The following is a 21,575-nucleotide window of genomic DNA, read 5'->3' on the forward strand; positions in this document are numbered from 1 at the left end:
GGGTGGGGAAGGGAACGGAAGGGAAGTCCCCTTCCGCGCCCGGAAATCCCCGCAGCTCCTGCTGGGACGGCGTGGCGCTTTCGCAACGGGGCGAAGCGCAGCCCCCCGCTCCCTTGCCGCTCTCAGCTCCGCAATCCCCTCCTTCTCCTCCTTGTCCTCCTCCTCCTCACCCCCGGCTCCCAGCCCGTCCCAACCCGGCTCCCCGTGCCGCGGGATTCCCCCGCTCCGCTCCGCGCCCGCCTCCCGCTCCAGCCCCTGCGGAGCGCTGCCCGGAGCGCCGCCCGCCCCGCCGCGGGCTTCCCCGCTCCGTAAGCCTCGGCTGGGCGGGACTCGAGGCCTTAAAGGCGGGCGGCTCCTCCTGCGTCGAGGAAGGCGGAAGAGCGAAGCGTCGGCGGCCGCCTCGGCCCTGCCCGCGGTTTGCATGCAGCTGGCCGGGTTACCGCTCGCCCCGGAGGAAGGAGAGAAGGGGCGGCGGCGCGAGCGGAGCCCGTCCCTCGTCATGTGCTCGGTGAGCGAGGCCGGCAGCGCCGATCCGCTGGTGGCCCGCTTCAGGCAGGTGGAGGAAACGCTGGAAAAGCTGCACCGGGAGAACAGGAGCCTGAAGAGCAAAGTGCCCCGCTACAACGCGCTCTGCACGCTGTACCACGAGTCCGCCCAGCAGCTGAAGCACCTCCAGCTGCAGCTCGCTGCCAAGGAAGCCACGGTGCGGGAGCTGCGGAGCAGCCTGGCCCGGCAGCAGCAGCAGCAGCAGGCGGGGGTTGGCGAGGCGGGGGCCGAGCCCGCCCGCTCGCTGGTGGAGAGCCTGCTGGAGCAGCTGGGGCAGGCCCGGGAGCGACTGCGGGACAGCGAGCGGCTCTCGGCGCTCAGAGTGGAGGCGCTGAGCCAGGTGAGGAGAGGCTGCGCGGGGCGAGGAGGAAGCGGCGCGGGGGCTCGGGGCTGGCGGGCGGTGCCGAGGGATGCGCGACCGGCTGGGCGCTGCCGGCGGGATCGTGCGGCGTGAGGATGTGCTGCAGATACACAGCCAGGCGCTGCGAGCCTTCGCGTAACTGTTCTTGCGGGCAGAACAGAAGTAGTTGAAATGTGGAAATTCTGCATTGCTTAACTCGAGGACGGGCTGAGAGAACTGGGGCTGCTCGGCCTGGACAAGAAAAGGCTCCGGGGAGACCTGAGAACGGGCCTTCAGGGGGTACAGGGTGGAAGGGGACAAATTCTTCAGCAGGATCTGTTGGGATAGGACAAGGGGAAGTGGTTTCAAGCTAAAAGAAGGGAGATTTAGAAGAGATACAAGGCAAAAAGTTTTTTTTACAGTAGTGGTGCTGAGGCACTGGAACAGGTTGCCCGGCTGTGCTGGATGTGCTGCCCCTGCACACAGCCACGGCGTGCTCTGAGCAGCTGATGGAGCTGTGCATCGCAGGCAGTTGGACCAGTTGGCCTTTAATGTTCCCTTCCAAGCCTAAAGGTTGTATGAACTCCTTGCACCAGATGAGCAGAAAGAGTTGGCACAAATGAAGTACAAACGATGGGTAACACCGCTTTCTCCATTATTTTTGTGACAGCAATGGCTAGTGTTGTACTGACAATGGGAGCACTTCAGTATCAGATTTGCACTCTGCAAATGAGGCAGACTGGCGAGATAGGATCTCTTGTCTGCTGCAGCACGGAGCTGTGCCCCCTCCCGCCCCCAGGCACTATTTCTGGGGCTGTCACTGAGACTTTCCCATGCTCAGCCTAAGAATGCTTGAAGAATTTCTAAGCGTTTCTTTCTGTATGAAGCTGTATAAAGGAGGAATTTCCAAACTAAGAAGCAGTACTTAAAATTGAAACAAGTGTTTTTGTCATAAGCCCTCTCTTGACCTAATGTTTATACAAAACGTTTTCCACATATGATGCTCACCTAAAATGCATGTAAATGTGTTCAGGTCTGGAAATTCGTAGTAAGAAATGATCTTAGTGGCACTTGAAGACTGGTGGGATCCAAATATGTTCTGAAGTCTGATGCTGAATGTCTTTAATCTGTAGCAAAGGGGAAATTCAGCACGATGTGAAAGAATATAAATGTTAGTAATGAGTGCTATTTCTGTAGGTTAGACTGAAAATTCTTTTAGATATAAGTGTTTTATTTCTAATCCAAAATGCTGAAATCAACGCCACTAAAAATAATAACAAAAAGGACATGTTCTGAAGTCATTGGCCTGTGTGGTGGCGGCACTTCATTGGTCCTGAGGAACTGAGGGAGTCAAGCTTGACTGCTTGCTCAGTGTCTGTGCTGGCACCCAGGGCAGCGCCAGCTCTGCAGCGGTCTGGCACCCACTGGCATGCTTTGCTTTTGGAGGGTGACGGGCACAGGCTGCTTTTGGCAGAGTCAGGACTGGTGTACTACAGATGCGTGCTACCTGAGTGCCGTCGTACTGTCTGTAAGCTGCCTTCTTCCTTCTCAGAGAACCTAGATTAATGCTAACTTGCTGCAATGTGGATGACCCATAGTCTTGATTCAACAAGAAAGCGCAGCAATGAGATACATGTTTATTTTATGAGAGTATGCCAGGAGTCAACTATGTTGGTGTTGGCTGTTGCCAACAGTTATTGCTGCCACAAGGATTTAACTTTCTGTTTGTTTGTCCTTACCACTTGTCCTTTGCTAGGTGGGAAAGCTGCTGCTCTGATTTGCCTTTATCCCTGTTCCAGGCAATAAGGATGCTTGGTTTTTGTTAAGATGACTTACTAGGTCCAATTTTTTTGGGGGGGAGGGGGAAATCTCCACTAGCAGTCTGGTCACTTAGAATGCAGGGCTAGTAAGCATTTCTCAGTCACCACAGTTACTACTTTTAAACTGCATGCTTCTTGTAAGTTTCATCTTTTGGTTTGTAGCTGCTGCAAGCGGGTTTCATAAACTCTTGGCACATTTTTGCACGTTTCTGTGTTCTTCATTGTGCTGACCAGGAAGTGCTTGGAGAGCTGCCTGGGCAGTTCCTGATTCTGACTGACTGACCTGTCAGTTCTAAGGTTGAGTGTTTATATAGAAATGGATTTATTTTTACCTTTTAAGTACTTTGCAGGGAGTATAGAAGCAGTATGGAACTACTGCAATCTAAAATTCTATCTTATGCTTTGGCTTGTGTGTTCACTTCACTTTAAATAACTTCCTCCTCCCTTATGTTTAGGAAGTGCAGAAGTTGAATCAGCAGCTAGAGGAGAAAAACACAGAGATAGAGAAGATGATAAATCAGCCTCCATATGAAAAGGAGAGAGAAATCTTACGACTTCAGAAGAGCTTGGCAGAGCGAGAGAAGGCTCAGGCCACCAGCGATGTTCTGTGCCGGTCACTCACTGATGAAACTCACCAACTTCAACGCAAATTAGCATCCACAGCAGAAATGTGCCAACATCTGGCAAAATGTTTAGAAGAGAAGCAAAGAAAAGAGAAGGGGAATTTGGACGACCAGATTGCCACTGAAAGATCTAATCAGGTATTTTTACAGCTGCTATGTTTTGTACGTGTACTGCTAGCTTCTGAGGTATAACTAACTATTGTACTATAACCAGTAATTAGGGAGCAGTGAGAAACATGCCTCCAGATAATTTTGCGTGGTGAAAAGACTATAATGGCAATCTCTAAAGAACTGATTGCCTAAGCTGAGGGTTGAAGCAGTTGTCAGTCACTTGGCTTCTGGCTGTCCCTGACTTTTTTTTGAGATGATGTGAAGAGGGCATTTCCAACCTCAGCAGCTCCCTGATGGCAATTCTTGCCTGCATGCACAGCAGGCAGATACCTTCCTGAGACTGAAAAACGTGTGCATCACTAGATGGTGCTGTGTTTTTGAAGGTGATGTGTGATGACTGCTGGAAGCATCTAAGTCACAAAATAAGGAGTAATTTTTTTAAAGTAGCATTTCTATTAACAACTCTACGGCACGTGGCTTTGCATGAGTAGCACAGAGCTACAGAAAGTTGGTTAGGAAAGAGCAGGTCAAAATGTCTTACCTATTTTTGCTCTGGGGTTCCCCTCTGCCCTCCCACTCTAAGACGATGCTTCTCTCCAGCAGGCGTGTTTAGACAAAGTGCTTCATGATAGAAAAGGGGCAGAAATGTCCCTGGTGGGGGAGGTGCAAACACCTGGATTTTGTCACACAGTGTTGTGGCTTTACAGCATCGTCACCTCAGTTGAAGCTTTGCAGCATAGGGTAAAGAGTGTTGTTCCACTCTTCCAGAAATCATGGCGGGTTGCAGTGATGAAGTAATTCATGAAAATACCATAAGTGGGTAAAATCAGAAGGGACGAGTACGATGCTATAGCACTGCATGGCGTCGTTCTGTCGCATGGTTTTGTGGTGTAGCGGTAAGGCTGTGTCTCAGATGGTTGTGGACCAATGCTTTTGTGGTACTCACACACATAGGTCACTTGCACTCTGAACACACAAGGAGCACTTCTAAAGGAAACTTAATCACGTTAGAACGACCTCTGAGAAACAGACAGAGGTGGGGTTGGTGTGAGAAGAAAGGACTGTACAAGGCACTTGAAACTTCCAGTATTCTTATACTTGGTATAATTGATAGGCAGGAAACTTGATAGACTTTGATGTATGTAATAACTAGCTAACCTTGTCCAGCGGGGACTTCCCTGTTGAAGAGAAATTTCAGAGGCAAGTACTAGCTGATTCTAGGGAATTTTGTACAAAAGTGTTCTATATTACTCACATACACTGGGGCTTTTTTTAAAGCAGATGTCACAACTGTATAAAAAAAAAAAAAGTGGTACCCTTTCAGTCAACTTAGAAATTTCTATTAAAAAGCTGCTTACTTTCTTGTAGTAGCCAAAATTGACAGTAGTAGCAGAGCAAGATGAAGACATGTATGTGCCCTTTCATGCGTTTCCCCACTTCAAATACATCGTTTCCAATACCTTCATGTAAACTGCCAGGTGCTGTTGGCAGCACTGAGGCCCTTTGGCACGGGAGCTGTGTGTTATTGGCCTTGTTGCTCTGGGGGCCTGGAGTGCGACATGATTTTATGAGACCACACGGACATATTTAAAAGCAGTACCAAGGTAGTAACAAAACTGATTACATTGTGCTTATTAGGATGAAAAGCTGTAAGCTATCCTCTTAGTATGCATGTGTTTGTGTTACTGATAGCAAGTACTTATAAAAGAAATTACCTCCAGTTTCACAGCATAGCTAAATAACGCTTTCTTTATCTGAAAGTTACAGGTATTAGACAATGAAACTTCACTTCAAGCTCTTATCTGCAAACTACAAGATGAAAATAGAATGTTAAAGCAAAAAGTAGCTCATGTGAGTACTTTATTTTGTACAAAATAAAAATTTCATTATTTTGAACTACAGTATTTGGATTAACTAGGCCCTTCCCATTCCAAACTTATAGGCCAGTTTAAGGCAATTCCCAGATAGTTTTACTCCTCTCAGCGTGGCAGTCTTTGTTCTCTTGGCCAAGAACAGCTTATTATGTTATCTCAAATCTATTTTTGTTGTTAAAAATACACTGCAGAAGGAAATGGCTTTCTTGTTCCTTCCCTGCATCAATATTCCACTCCAGAAGAATGGCACTGGTCCAAGGGTGACCACCAACCCTTCCCATTCCATATGATTTAATGCTGTCTCTATGACTTGGCAGATGGAAGACTCAGCTTATAGCATAATGACCTTCCACTCTCCCATGGAATGGCTCATTGATGCACAGTGGTTGAGTCAGCATATTATATACTACATATGTAGAGAAATTAGGTCCTGCCCATGTAGACAATCTGTGAAAGCTTGGATGTTTGCACCTTCGTGTTGTGATGCTACTGGGTGGTCTTTCAGGTGGAAGACTTAAATGCAAAATGGCAGAAGTACGACGCTAGTAGAGATGAGTATGTGAAGCGACTCCACTTGCAGCTGAAAGAGCTGAAGTCACAGCTGGAGCAGCAGCACAGCACACCTTCAGCACAAACCAGTTCTGAGCTGATGCAAAAGGAGATACTCCGGCTAAACAAGCTGCTGGAAGAAAAAATGAACGAGTGCAAAAAATCCAGGAGAGAATTGGAAGATGTGAAGAAGGCTAGAGAAGGAGATAGCGAGCGCATACAAATGCTGGAGCAACAGGTTCTTAGATGTTTTTTTCCTCTAGATTTGGGAATTCCTTCTTTCTATATGCAGACCTCAAATCTTTTCCTTTTGCCATTTGTCTTGCCTCATCTGGCTACTTAACAACACTTGGAGAAAGAAACCCTACTTAAAGAATTACATGCAGTTCTGTTGCCATTAAAATATTATTTTTATTTTCTACAAGATATTACAAAAATCTAAGATGTAAAAAAGAAAAACTGCCTTTAAAGCAAAGATATGATAGAAATGAACATACTGAGATTTGGGAAATAAGTGCTTTCAAAGAAAGAATCTCAGCTTCAACTACTTAATCTCACCTGCTATACTCTTACTAAAATATGAACATAATTCTTTTTCAGGTCCTAGTTTATAAAGATGATTTCACATCAGAGAGATCAGACAGGGAACGAGCACAGAGTAAAATACAAGAACTTCAGCTAGAAGTTTCATGTCTGCAACACCAGCTAGCAAGAAGGCAAGAAGGCAAGAAGGTAAACAAGCAATACAACAGTTTTTTCAAATAAGAGCATCTCATCTACAATGTACTTTTAAGAAAACATTATTTAAAAAATCCTAGTACTTCTAAAACCATGTCAGTTCAGTGCAGCTATCACAAACCATTGCTTTGTAGTTTTGTTTTGTAGTAAAAATGCATCCTACTACATACTCTTTCCAGCCCATTTTCCCTCTTTTCATTGACCACAGTAATTGTAAATTGTTATAAGGAAGACAGGGAAAACTGACTTTTGTAACAGCGGTGTCTTTAAAGTATCATGCCAGCTCTGTCCTGTTTTCTACAAGCCCGCTTGACTTTTTCTTAATAAAACTTTAAAAATGTCACCTATTCTATTTCCAAATCTTCAGGTAAAGACATACACAGTGTTTCAGATTAAGGTGGTAACATTATTTTGCAGATATACTTCTACTTTTTTTTTTTTTTTTTTTTCTTCAAGAGCTCTTCTTTCTCTTTCTAGGACTCCAGAGACACAAGTAGTCGTTTCAGAGTTCACACTGGTAACCAGAATCATATGCATGTACAGACAAAAGTTGAACACCTACGAGGCAGCAGCCCAGGCCAACCAGGTGCAAGAAGAACAGGCTCACAGTCTGAACAGCCTTCCCCACCTGCTGACAATGGAAACTCAGGATCAGAGGGCAGGGCACAGGGTGAACTTAGGTGTCCTCATTGTATGAGATTTTTCAGTGATGAACTCAGTGATGAGTTTCTCAAGCACGTTACGGAATGTTGCCAATGACGATGTGATGGGAGGCACATAAATCAATCACTACTCTACAGACAGTAAAACTTGGCCCATCTCCTATACTCCTAACCAGAGTAATTCAGATGGACAGCTGTTAGGAACTAGGAGGATGAACAGGATCTACCTCTTATTTGACTTCACCTTCTTGTGGACTGTATGGAAGACTTAGAGAAAAAGCAAAATGTTCTTGTGAAGAATTTAACAGCTGCGAGCAACGCAAGCGTAATGCAACTTCTACTACAAACTAAAGAAAACAAAATGTAGTGGAAGCTGGCTTTCGACTCCAGTTTGACTATTGAGTCTAATTGTTCACAACAGTCTGAAGGCTTGTGGAAAAAGTCACTGAGCTTGAAAACATCATTCTCTTCCAAACAGCACATGCTGAAGAATGGAGGAGTTAGGCATAAGATAAGAAAAATCTTCTTGTACTTTATCTGGATTTCAAGTGAAAGTATTTTCTTGGAAATTGAAGCTGAACTTTCAAACATCCTACCTGAAAATTCTTGTGTTCAACTAAAATCTGGAGAAGTAAAGAAAAAATTCAAGGGCTGGTTATTGACGAACGCTAGCCTGTCTTTTTTTGCACAGAAACAATGTACAGGGATATTTATTTTTTTTTCTGTGCCATAAATAATTTACATGTTTGCAAAAGTATTTGTGTAATTATTGACTGTATTCCAATTTCACTTAAGTATTTTTATAATAAAAGTGATTGTGCAGTCGCTTTACTGTATTAGTAGTCAAAACTATCTTTTAGGATATTAAAGTGTAAAAGAGTCTGTTACTTGGTGGCTAACTAAATGTCATGGTTTCAGGTATGAGTTATTCTGTTCCTGCAGCGATAACCAGCGTCTTAAACTATATTCAAATATGTTGAAAATAACTCATTTCAGAGGACAAATGACATTTCAGATGCATGAGAACACAGTTAATGCCCTACCCTGCTGCACAACCTTTGTGGCTATGCCATTGCTAGCTTAAATTTTTTCATGTCTGCACTGGAGTCTCTCAGCTGTATGAGGAAGTTGTTTTGAGAAGAAAGATTAGACATAACAATGTCTACACACGGGGACTGGAGGGTTTTTCTCAGCCATAGCTCCCAGTATTTCTTAATAGGTCAGAGCTGGATGGTGTGCAGACAAATACACTAAAGAAATCCACCCACCTTACTTTAACACCACCCATCTTCTGCCTTGCTTCCTTTTCAGTAGCGCACTTGAAGAGGACCATGCATTTGCTCAGTGTCTATTTGTATTTTTTTTCTCCCCCCTCTTACTTCCAGTAATTGCTAGGATTTCCTACAGCATCAACCATCTCTTGGTCTCCCAAACAGAAAAGTTTCTCCTGCTGAACAGCAGCTTGCTAGGAGTTAAGTCCAGTCTCCAATTTATTTTTCCCCGCAGCACTAAATTTTCATCAGTTTTCCTCTCCAAGTAGTTTCAACGTAAGTGAACAAAGTGTTCTTTGCCGTGGTCCAGGTTCACAAAGCATGAGAGGAAACAGTACATTCCTCTTTCCCCAACATGCATAATGAAGCACCACAGCAGTTCTGTCTGTATGATTAACATCTGGATGGTTACAGAACAGCTGGAGCAACTAGAACTACACAGAGAGAAAGCTGCTCTCTTAGGATGAGAGGGAAAGAAATGTCCCTTCCTTGGGACAGCAGTAGTCTTATGGCCTGGAGCCAATCCTTGAGCAAGACATGTCAGAAATTCTGGGATGCACAGTTAAAGACAGAACTATCTTCTCTAAGCACATCTTAAATCTGCTTTTTCACCATTCTTTTACAGCCCAAAGGGAGATGATGATTTCTGCCAATATTGCCTTACTGCAATTACCAGAAACAGACACATGGACATGCAGTGTGCAGGTGCAGTGTTTTTGTTACTGATCTACTCTTTATCTAATTGTAAGCCCACGATTGCTAGCTTGGTTTTCCCATCACAGCATACATAAATGTGCAGAGATTTTTCTTTTTTTTTTCCTGTAAAGTGACCATTTTAAACATTGCCTTTTAAGGTCTTAGAGATCAGATGCAGCACACAAAATACATGCTGAGAAAAATATGATTAAACTTCCTGTGGCATAAGCTAATCTCTCAATGGTTAGTTTATTTCTTTTGCCTAGTGTCTCATTAGACAAACCTTGTTTATGGTTTTAAAGTACATTAATGCTGCCCTCTGGGTATACTTGGACAGATTGAACTGCAACTATTAGATATGGATGGAAGAATTAGATACAGGAAGCTGCAGTACACAGGAAACAACAGAAGATATCCTTGACATTGCTTCAAGTCCTGTAAAGTAGTTCCCTCCCTGTCAACGCAGAGATTGGAATGCAAATCCTGGAAAAGGAGGATTCAGGTGAAATGACTGCTGGGAAACTGGATATACCTACAAAGAGGCGCAGCAAATACAGACTGATGAAGTTACAGATCAAGCATAGGTTACAGCAAGTCTCTTACAACCTAAAGCTACACGATAAAAAACTGAAATTTGAATACCAGCATGAAAAGTCCAGCTACTTTCCAGCACAAAAATACCTCAGCTTTGGGGCTATTTTATTACTTCCCATTTTCCCCCAACTCTAGTAAGAAGAACCTTACCTATTTCTCTGTCTTTATGCTAACCAAGAAACCAATTAGATGCTGTAAAACTAAACTACCAGCATCTTCTGCAACTGTTTGATTCAGACTATAAGGCATACACTATCTGTCCTAAAAAAGCTGCCACCCAGTGCTTTGCCCTCTCCTCAGCAAGCACAGCATACACATCAGTACTTCCCAAGCAATTCCAACACCTTCATTTACAGTGCAGCTTCCTCAAACTGTAGGCTGGAATGTATAAGAACTGTCAGCTCCACTGCCCCAGTGTTGAAGTAAAAGCAGCCATGAATTCACACTATTTTTGAACCCTTTACTTTAAGGAACGCTCCTTTGGCCTCATGCAGTTTTTTTCTCTGCCACATGGACTGCTGTCCATGTAGTGTGTATCAAATGGTGAAAGCAATGCAGCTTCTTTTCCAAAAGAAAGCAATGACAGTGCATGAGTAAGAAAGGAACTGTGTAAAATGAAAGCAACTTGAACAGCATAAACTTCATGAACTTTCATTAGCCATTTGTACAACATATGTTCACTGAAAACACATTTGTAAAATTGCATAGACTCTTGAAACCATGCAGAAAGTCTGCATGACCATATGGGACTCAGTTCCTTATTTACTGCATCAGTTGCCAAAGGCATCCAACGTAACCAAACCCCAATATCAGGCCCATTCTGATTTCTGTCAGTCTCTCTGCACTGATGAGCAGTACCCTCACTCGAGAGGCAGAACAGTGCTAAAAGGCAGGCAGATGTACCTGTACCCCTGTGGGAGTCTGGAAGGAGACAAGTAACTGTCTCCTCTAGGCCTTGTACGAATGCACTATCACACAGAGATGCCTGGGTGTTTTTTGTCCAACTACCTTCATGACCAACTCAATCCCTTCTCCTAGAGTTGCTCCCTCTTTAGAATCACCCTCCTCAAGCTTTGCTCTCCAGCGCAGCATGAGTTCAGAGCTAGGATTGGCTCAGGGCTCCTGAGCAGCTCTCTCACTAACAATGTTTTCAGACCACAGATTCAGTCTGAGTGCTGGCAAGTTAGTCTTCGTGGCTGCTGGATTTAATGATACCATATTTAGGATGGGATTTCAAAGTAAATGCTATTTACTTACAATGCCAGACTATGCAGGTTGCCATGCAGAAATAGGCCCTAGCACATTATTGTGACAGCAACTGTAGGCGAGAGTGAATCACAGCAGAGACGACTGGGAGAAAACTCAGCAGTGAGTCCTCACCCCAAAAGCCCCGGGAGAGAGAAGATCAACAATAAAGTTGCAGTACGTATCATAAAGTGCAGAACTACAGAACCAAGAGCCTAAAAATCCTCTCATTTTTCAGCAACTTTAAGGCAATGCGTTTCACCCTCAAATGATTTATAGGGCATCAGATCTTTTAAAACAAGCCTTAAGTGATGGCCCAAGATTAAGTGCTCACTAATGATAAAACCAATGACAAGAATAAAATTTGTTCAAGAAGATACCTATGTTCTATGGCTGTTTTTTGTTTTTTTTTTTTAACTTCTATTTCCTGTGGCTTTGCTGCATGTATATATATAGAAAGCAAGGGAAATTCCAAACAGCGTGCCACACCATCGTACTCAGAACAGCAGTGCTGCTGATTCTAAAAAAGAGAAGTCTCAAATTCTTTTTCTATAAAATCAATGTGAATTCAAAGTGTGTTGTAGTAAAATTTCTTAGTAGCATGTTCCAGTAGCAATCAGCCTGTGAGTTTCAGCTAAAAATCTAAAGCATGAGAAATACCTACACATTATTAGGTCAAAGCAGCAAAGCAGAGAGATATGAGGTTAAGCAGCTCTCACTGCTGCTGTGTGCCCTGGCTTCTCACCTGCACCTCACATCCCCAGCTAAGGGCAGTGCCCAGCCCAACTCACTCACTGTAGCTTTCTAGGCACATGCTGCCTGTGGGTGTCAGAGCTCCAGGAAAGTCAGGAGAGTTTCTGAAGCCAGTGGATGTTCAAGGCATCAAGGTTCAAAAATGGCTCTGAGCAATCTGTGCATTTGTGCAGAGGTATTGGTGTATCTCTGCTCCTGCTGCCATTCAGTGTGGTCTCTCCTTTTCTCATTCTTACATCCACTTTTACCTCCTCATTTTACATTTATGGGCGAGAAGCCATTGGTGAAAGAACCTTTCATGACATGTGCTAGTTGTCCAGTGTCTATAATGGCTGCTGACCTCCCACAGCTTGTGGTATTACCACAGCACAGAAAGCACTGGACCAGTGGGGAGTTACGAGAAAGTTTATTTCTAGAAGGCATTAAAAAATAAACAAACAAAAACATAGAGTTAGAAGCACATGATGAGCTTAAAGGCACTTGTTCCCCAGGCGAGTTCCTAGCATCAATCCAGGGACCAGGCCGGGCAGCGAGCAGGACAGCGCTGACTGCTCATGCTGTCACCCACCCCGTCAGTGCCACACCAACGCATCCACTCTCTTTGCTAAATCCTTAATGACACAAAAGGCATCTCCTCCCTCCTCCAAGAAGCACCTTACTACCTTGGCAATACACACGTATCATAGGCAGCTTTCACAGGTGGAACACACATGTTGTGAGGTGAACCCTGCATCGGCCCCACCAAGTCTCCTCGTGGTTGAGGGACCAGCTTGTGCCTGGCTCCAGCTGTGCCCCCGCAGCCCTCCCCAGTCAGAGCCAGCTGCAACTCACCCCACAACAGCCACCTGCACCAGCCACCTGGGTCCCCAGCCCAGAGAGGCAAGGTGATGCTCACGAAGCGAGGCCATGCTATAGGGCAGGGCCTCCACCTCCATCCGGACACAGCTGAGCCCTTCTCACCTGCTCCACATCTCCTTGGAGCAAGGCACTGAAGCACATAAGAAAGGGGAACAAGTGAAGAAAGGAGCCACCCACAGCCCTCACCTCCACCATCACTTCTGAAAGAAGATCAGGCATCCACACAGGCTTGCCCATGGACAACTGAACATCATCTACCAAGAGACAGGGAAACTAGGCAGGGCATAAGACCACAAGTGCAGATTTAGTTTAATAGCACTCAGCATGGCGTACCCACTCCACCTCCTGCAAGGCCTGGTCGTGCCCTACCAAGTGGCAAGGACAGAGCTTTCCTAAGTTCCACCCTCTGCAATGACTTACAGGTGACAACCAGACACCCGTAGAGAGGGATGGGGATCTTCGGTCCTGGCTGCACTGATATGGGGCCTCCCTTCCCTCTACCAAGAGCAGCCCTAATCTGAGCCCTACGCTGGTATAGTGTTGAACCCACCAGCATGTCACCTGTAGATGCACAAACTGCACACATTTTAGTAACTGTTATTTGAATGTTGACTCCCCTCTGCTCTGCTAGAGACATGCAGCAAGCCCCTGAGGAGAACTGGTGCTTAGAAAACAAGAGCCAGAGCAGTCCCCATCCTTAACAGCTTTCAGTTGCACAAGACCACCTCTAACCTTCATGTCGCAGTGGGACAGTCCCAGAGCCAAAAGATGACAGCAGCACAGGTGCTAGAGTCCACCCAGCCAGAGCCTCACTTACAACATAGCATTACCACTAAAGCACATACTCTCCATGCAAGTAAACAATGCACCTAAACAGCATCTACTACACGTGTGGTGGGAACTAAGGATGTGTTTTCAACCTCTCCCCATGTTCCCAGCTCACCTGGGCATGGCAGTGGGGAAGGTCTCCTTCCTGGAAACAGCTCCAGGGACACACATCCCCTGCTATTGTGTGGGCAAACCCTAACCTGGGAGGCACAGCCTGTACCCGGATCTCTGAATCAAACAGCTGCCCACTGTGAATGGCTAGGATGATTCTTTGGGTGAGGGATGTGTCCCATATCCCCTGTCCCCAGCAAGGAGGCTGGGATGTGCGGGAAGACAGTGCTTTGCTGCAGGAACATCATAAGAACCAGGAATATGTACAAAGTATGCCTATATCAAGGTGTAAATGCTGTTAAAACTTTCATTTATCAGCTGCAGGAGTCCTCATTGACTACAATTACAGAATTCAATTTAAAAACAAAAAAAAACAAAAACTCAGTGACCTACTCTAGTACTCTTAATTGCTCTTAGAACAATAACCCTCCAGTTACCAGCATTCATTTGTTCAGGATGCTCCTAGCTGGGTGAGCACGTTGTGAGGGAAAGAGGTACAAGAGTCCAGAGCATGTAGAGACCCTGCTGAGTTCTGGCCTCCTGCAAGAGCAAGCACAACCCAGAAGAGCAGCACCAATCAGTGTCCCAGACAGGAAGCTGCAGCACACAGCACCTGTGACTGAGATGAGGCCTAGCTTCAGAAATGAAAAACAGCCCTCTGAAGAGCAGGTGATGGGATGAAAATGAAAGCAACATGGCAGCACAGAGGAGGGAGAGAGGAATGCAATGGCTTGAAATCAGGCAAGAGGGATGCATGTGCACAAGTCTGGTGCTTGTGCACAGACAAAAAGGAAATTTAGTCTTTAGTTTTCCATCTTCTCACTGCCAGTCTTCTATCACTGGAAGAGAGATTCCAAAACTGTTCCAGGTATTGTGCTGGGAATAATAGGCATCCTCTGACACCTGAAAACTACTACGTGCAAGGCAGGAATTCATCTCTGCAGAGAGGCTCTGCAACACCCTGCTTTGCACTCACTGCCCGCCATAGAGTGGAGCCAGTCTGAGGAGAATATGGTGAAGCTTGCTTGAAAGAGACAGCAAAACAAGCAGGTGACACTGAGACAAGGCAGTGGGACCGCAGCACAGTGCTTTAAAGGCAGTTCTGTACACTGTCATCTTTTTAGATGAATCTCTGTGGCTGACATGAGGAGCCAGTGTGGGGTGCAGGCAGGCTTCCCCCTCCCACACAAGATCCATCCTTTGATAACCAGACGTGGAATCCCCTAAACTTGCTGCACAGTGGCAGCTCCTGGGAAGGCACAGCATGCAGTGGAAAAAATTGATTAGCACAGCCTCCACCACCCCAAGAATGAGTGGCAACTGATTTTGTGAACTCTTCTGAGGCTTTGTTGTGTTGCACTTAGATACCCTTTGCAGTGATGTGTCCCCTCCCACAGAATGTCAAAGGCTTCAGCCCCTAAGAATAACCATTCAGGGCAGAAACAGCATGTGCTGTGCAGTGCTCCCATGCAGGGTGCACTTCATTGGTCTCATCATTCTCCTGAACTCAGGATTTGTGCTCATCTAGCCCTATGTTCCCATCTCCCACTGGTGGCATCTCCCTTCTCAGGTAGTTTTATCTCTGTGGTTTCCAGGTGACTTTTCAGGGAAAGTTTACTGGAGCTCCGTCCTTCCTGAAACAGCAGCAAAACTGAATAACCACATCCTCTTAGCACAGCCGAGGAACTTCAAAAGTGCAGTGTTGCAAAACAGTGTGGGGACACACTCCCTTCTGCCTCTGCTATACTCTTGCATGCACTAATATCAGTTCTTGCACACGATGCAGCAATAAGATTGAGAAATACTTAAGCAGTAAAACCAGTTCTCACAGGCTGAGTGCTGCTTTTTTCTCCTCCTTGCAGTCAGCTTTGGAGTGAATCCCTGCAAAGATTCACTTGCACTGAGAGTATCTGCAAGTATTTCTATTTTGCTGCAATAGTTTTAAAACAAATACTCAGAATAGACAACTTCTAATAGGGAAGTTTCTTCCCTAATGAAAGGGGTACATAATACCCCCAGTACCTAGAGAAAAGGATCCCCATAAATAAGAAGCTAGGTATGTGTGCTTAGAGTGATTCTTCTGCATCTTGGAGCGGTTGGCCTTCAAGCTATAATATGCTAATACTGCTATAAGGCTTCATACTAAGTGGTTAAGATTTGACAAGACTTGAAAAGTCAAATTCCACTTTCCTCCTGTACTGCGCAGCTTTCAAGGAAAACACGACTGATTTGTTTGAGCACTGAGCTTCATGGCAAAACACAAAAGCATCCAACAGTTCTTATAGAGACTGTGCTAACAGAAGTCAGAACAAGCTTTGTGCAAATACTGCAACTACTTCGATGCATTTTCAGTGAAGCACCCCTATGATTTGACTGAGAAAGTCCTTGACTGAGCATGCAAAAAACTGGAGTTTCGTGCCACCTGTGTAGCCACTTCACAGAGTGAAGCTACAGGCTCTGCTGAGGCTCCTCTTCCCACAGGTCTCAAGCAAGCTATGTTTTTCCTCCGTGCAGCAGACACTGAACAAGCAAGCTGTGAAATGTGACTGCACCGAAGCCGTCCCAGTCGGCTTTTGTGACTGCCAGCAAGTAGTCACATCCACCTGCACCTTCAGGCAGCTGCAGATTCCACGTGCCCAGTTTGAAGAGGCTATTTCTAAAGCCTGATGCACCACTACTGTTCAAGGCCATGCCAATGTTTGGGGTTATGTACTTGAATCACTACAATGATTGTTCTGTGCAGAGCAGCACTGAGAACCTCTGAAAGCTATGCTGACTGAAAACCCCAGATACAGAACAAGAACATCTCCAGCATGGCCAACACCATTCCATTCCTTGTTTGCCTTGATCAGGCTGTGATCAGGATATCAACATCTCATTAACCTGTATTTCCAAATAGGTGTTGCTTCGGAAAGCAAAAGTTCAACCACTGAAGAGTTCAGAGAGCAACCTGTAACAGCTTTTCAGTGCATCATGCCAGCACAACCTGTAGTTCCACTGTTGCTTGTACAGCTGCAACTACTCCAATTAACACTGCTATTACTTAAGCATGAAGAGTCTGAGCTAGCTATACAAGAGGCTTAGAGCTGAGGCAGTTAACAAGCTCAGCTGTCAGCGTAAGCAGTTCAGGTTCAGTAGCTGCTGGAAAGCCAGAATCTCTGTGAAGCAAGAGCCACAGAGCGTGGGTTCAGAAGATGGCAACTTGTTCTCATGTCTGGAACCTAGGATTTCCACTCCAGCCCTTTGCAAGTGAGAAGTCAAATATAAAAGAGGGTAATATAAACACACCAAAAGGTTACAAAAGTTCACTGGTGTGAAAAGTTAGGGTGACTGTGAAAAAAAGATTTTTTTTTTTTTAAAGGAAATAAGCAGTGTAACAGTTTTCAGGCATTCCTTAAATTAATATTGGAAAAATCTGCTGCATGCAAAGAGAGTGATAAGAATTGAACTTCACAAAAGGTCAGTGGCACGGAGCCAGCATCAAAGTGAAATACAGAAGTAAAATTACTGGAACTTCTGAATGAAGACAGCAGGCCTGAATGTGAATAATTTTTTAAAAATCAAATTTATGACTGTCGGAATCCATGCCAAGTTTGCAAAAACCACCGAATAGTTGGGCGGAAGGAAGGAAGGTTGGAAGGAAGCTCTGCAGATGGTTTAAGTCCAACCCCATGCAAAAGTAGGCTCACCTACAGCAGGTCACCAAGGGCTGCAGCCAGCTTGGTTTTGATCATCCTCATTTGTCTGGATCACGTTCAAAAACCATCCAAACAACAACAAAGCACAAAAAATAAAATGAAGCACCTGCTGATTTCAGTGAATTGTTATGCTTTAAAAACAATAAATAACAGATCTATTTTCTCTCCTTTACTCAGACCTCATCCTGAGAGAGATTTGTTTATTCAACTGCCACACACAACATTCAAGATCTACAAATAAATAGACATACTATGGACATACAGAGGAGATGCCTAAAATCTCAGCTGAAACAGAACCCCAAAATTACACAGTTACGAAAGGATCATGACACTGCTCATTGCTGGTAGGGCTAGACAGTGAAGAGAAAAATAAACCCTCCACTTTTTTTTTTCTTTTGACACTAAATAAATTCCTCAATGCACAGACTTAGAAAACCCAGCGAACAGACTGGTCCAAAGAGAGAGCCTTGAAACCCTATGAGGTCGAAAGCAGATACCTATCCAATAACTTGGGTCCCCAAACTACAGCAAGGTAAAAGCCCCACCACTATGTTTTCACTATAAATCTCTGTCCTTACTGCGTTTTTTAAAAGCTGTTATCCTTTATTTTCTGACTTCACAGTCTGTAGCTTCTGTATTGTTTGCTTTTTGTTTTTTTTTGAAGGTTTTATGGTAAATCTGGGGTACTGCAATTATTTCCATTTGTTTGTTGTGCCTGATTTCCTCACTACTCTATTGGATGATATTTCTAAAATTGTCCTTTGCAGTTGCTCTCCCACTTTGTGAAGACTATGAATCACACCAGATCATGTGCAAACTAGTGGGCGATAACAAAAATCCCTTACACTTGTTGTCAGTTTTTGTAGTATTCCCCCGTCGGTATTAAGATGTTGATGTGACTCCTTTGTTCATCAAGGTGAGGAAATAGCAGCATTGACTGAGACTATGCAGTCACATTGGAAACTCTCACATGAGTTTGCAAGTGCATGACGAACACGGCCTTGCAGCCTGAGTGCTTTTCCTAGGCACAGAGGTGACCCAGTGATGCTGATCTTTGTCTAACTCAGAAACTAGAACTGCCATGGTTTTCTAATCCAGGATCTGAAGTGCCAATACTTACAGTGAAGGAAAGATGCTGCTCAGCATCAGTGTTACCAAACTGCTGAGCGTAATGTCAGATACATATATATACACATATATATATATATATATAATTGTAATGATCTTGTGTGTGTTCATTTGAGTCTCATTTGGGTACATATTACATTCAGGATTAAACTGAAAGAGGAAGACAAAGGAAGAAGCTGGACTCTAACCAAGAGAAAAGTATTGATACCTAATACGAGAAATGTACAACTACTCTGCCTCCTCTGCGTGTTAACAGCACTTAAACGACAAGTGAGAGTGAGAATGGAGGAGCACGAGTTTAAACTAGGGAGTGTTTATCTAGGGATAAATTAATTTTTCCAAATGGCTGTGCTGCTACTATTCATCACCAAAGCACATATGAGAAGCTGGTGAAATGTTTTGAATTCTCAAACATACGTGGTCTTGTTTGGGAAGCGATGGAGGACAGATGAAAGTCCAGAGATCAAAAAGGACAAACGTCTTTAAAACAAAGAAAAAAATTGTCTAGCTTCAAATCCCTTACCTGCAGAAAAGAGCAAGCATGTGAAATCAAGTACCTACCTGACAGCAAGGAAGTGGTTTATTCTCGACAAATCCATGCTGGCAGCTACTCGTGATCAAACTGACAGTTTCCTCTTACAGAATAGCAGCTCCTAGGGACAGGAAAAAGAACAGATATCATAGAATCATACAATTATGAGACTGAGAGTGTCCATACCTTTTTGACATGGCATTTTCCATAAGTCAACTGAGAAAAGTATTACCTTGAGGTGTGCAAAAGCCAATCAGTTGAACAATATATCATCTAGGTGACTTAAGGATTGGTCCTAGATCAAATACACAAATATTTCCATTACCACCAATGGAGCCAGGTCAGACATGTTAAAATTCACATGCAGATCTCAAGCTAACAGAAGGTGCTAGCACACAGTTGACAAATCAGAACAGCTTTGGCAAGCTGGACAGCTGGTTTGAAAAATGCAGACAATTCATCAAGGACACTGCAATGTTAGGTAATTTCAAGACTCATTAATTGCATAAACACAGGACAATTATTAACACCATTAACAGGGCAATTCCTTAGAGCAGCTCAGAGCCTGGAATGAGTCACAGGTTGCTGTAAATAAGTCAGACATCAAACTGCAGAAAGCAAACAGGAGCTTTGTCAGCTGGATATGAAGAAATCCCTCCGTGCTACGTAGCACTAGCAAAGTGCAGCTGCACTGTGCTTTGAAACCTCTACATCAAGAAAAACATGGGGAAAACAGACAAAAGAATGAGGGAGTTTCTAAGGAAAAGATTAGAAACTATGACAACAGGTCAGAAGACTTAGGAAAGCCAGGCTGTACCCTTGCTGAAGGCATGGAAGCTACAGTCTCCTTCCAGCCCAGTGAATTTCATCAGCTTTCCCAATTAGAAAACTCCTTGCAGTCTTCCCAGGAAAATTTTATCTTTCCTGCCATTGCTTGGGCTTGGATCTACATCCCTTCTTCAGGAAGGTTGTGAAGCCCCGTGACAGCTGACAGCCCCGATTCCTCTACTCTGCCCTAGCGAGGCCTCATCTGGAGCACTGCGTCCAGTTCTGGGCTCCCCAGTACAAAAAAGACAGGGATTTCTTGGAAAGAGTCCAGCGGGGGGCCACAAAGATGGTGAGGGGCCTGGAGCATCTCTGCTATGAAGAAAGGCTGAGTGAACTGGGTCTGTTCAGCCTTGAGAAAAGAAGACTGAGAGGGGACCTGATCCAGGTCTATAAATATCTAAGGTGTGGGGGGCAGAATGGCGAGGCCAGACTCTTTTCAGTGGTGAGTGGAGACAGGACAAGGGGAAACGGCTGGAAACTGCAGCATAGGAAGTTCTGCACAAATGTGCACAAGAACTTCTTTACAGTGAGGTGACGGAGCACTGGAACAGGCTGCCCAGGGAGGTGGTGGAGTCTCCTTCTCTAGAGATGTTCAAGACCTGCCTGGATGCCGACCTGTGCGACCTGCTGTAGGGAACCTGCTTTGGCAGGGGGGTTGGACTCTATGATCTCTGGAGGTCCCTTCCAACCCCTACAATTCTGTGATTCTGTGATCTCCAAGCCCAGTTCAGGCACTCCCAGGGATGGAGAAATCCCTCCCTCCATTTCAGTTGACACCAAGCACAGCAGCGCCTTGCTGCTACCCCACCCTTCTCAGACACGGCATGCATCACACAGAACTCCTGTTCTGAACTCGAAGGAAGCCAGGCCATGCATTGCCTCCCATGCTTGCTCACAGCATTGCCCACAACGCATCGTCCAAATCCACATGTGCAATTTAACACAACAGCACGTGTCTGGGGTCAGTACACGTGCATGTCTGCATCTGGTGCCAGGGCACAAACCTTTTCTGCTGTAGGGCACTACTGTGGCCAGTAGGCAGCTCAGGGATGCCTTCTGGTTCGGTCCTGAACTGCTCAACACTGATAGGCACAGGAAGGAATGTCAGCATGGCTCTCCCAACTCCCTGGTTCACACAAACTTTCTTCCGGCTTTTCTCCTGGCAGAGCCAACAGTTTAACTGAGGTTAAGTTTCAATAAATGTTTTTGTTCTTCTTGATCAGGTTTCTCCAAGATTAAATTAGCTTCACAAAACCTCACAAGTATCTCCAGTCCTGGCATTTTTAGTTATTTCAAATACTTAACCCTGTTTTAATTGCTTCCCTAAATACTGCAATTTGGAAATGACTTGTTCCATGTTTGCAAATTGCCTGCCTAAGAGCTGGGAAGCTGTGGTTCCTCAAACTCATATAAAATACAGAGGAACATTTTGTATCACCACGCACTACTCAGGACATCCAGCAAATTAACTTCCTTATTTGCCTGAACTGAATAAAAGACAGGGAAGGCTGCTCTTCCAGCCTCCCCAAGCCCCCAGCTGTGCAGACCTAAGTCATTCCTCTGATGCACGTTTCAAGAAGCTGAATCCCTTCTGACAGCTACTCTGCTCCTCTTTGCAGCCACCTCTTTCCTTCTCCACATACCTAGGCTGAGCCTTTCATTTCTTTTCTCTTGGCCCTTGCACAAGGCACCACCACCTTTGGGCAGACAGATATAAGGACAGCTACTGTACATGCAGAGTCAGATTCAGCTGTAGCACCCTCCTATCAG

At 44.9% G+C, this 21,575-nt stretch overlaps 1 protein-coding gene across 1 annotated transcript; it reads left to right on the forward strand.

Moving 5' to 3' along the window:
• The first annotated feature begins 383 nt into the window (after positions 1 to 383).
• On the forward strand, positions 384 to 8,090 carry TNIP2 (TNFAIP3 interacting protein 2). The gene is made up of 6 exons (XM_042871250.1): positions 384 to 886; positions 3,162 to 3,467; positions 5,202 to 5,291; positions 5,820 to 6,101; positions 6,464 to 6,595; positions 7,079 to 8,090. Exons 1-6 carry the CDS (start codon positions 422 to 424, stop codon positions 7,358 to 7,360), a joined length of 1,557 nt encoding a protein of 518 aa, XP_042727184.1. The 5' UTR covers positions 384 to 421; the 3' UTR covers positions 7,361 to 8,090.
• The last annotated feature ends 13,485 nt before the right edge of the window (positions 8,091 to 21,575 follow it).

Source organism: Lagopus leucura, unplaced genomic scaffold, assembly GCF_019238085.1.
Source record: "Lagopus leucura isolate 7727_CA_CO unplaced genomic scaffold, USGS_WTPT01 Super-Scaffold_100004, whole genome shotgun sequence".
Lineage (NCBI taxonomy): Eukaryota > Metazoa > Chordata > Aves > Galliformes > Phasianidae > Lagopus > Lagopus leucura.

Excerpts from the sequence above, each read along its gene's own strand:
- TNIP2 (XM_042871250.1), top strand. The coding sequence starts at position 422 with ATGCAGCTGGCCGGGTTACCGCTCGCCCCGGAGGAAGGAGAGAAGGGG. Across the intron at positions 887-3,161 it reads GAGTGGAGGCGCTGAGCCAG|GAAGTGCAGAAGTTGAATCA; the intron begins GTGAGGAGAGGC and ends CCTTATGTTTAG. Across the intron at positions 5,292-5,819 it reads TAAAGCAAAAAGTAGCTCAT|GTGGAAGACTTAAATGCAAA; the intron begins GTGAGTACTTTA and ends GTGGTCTTTCAG.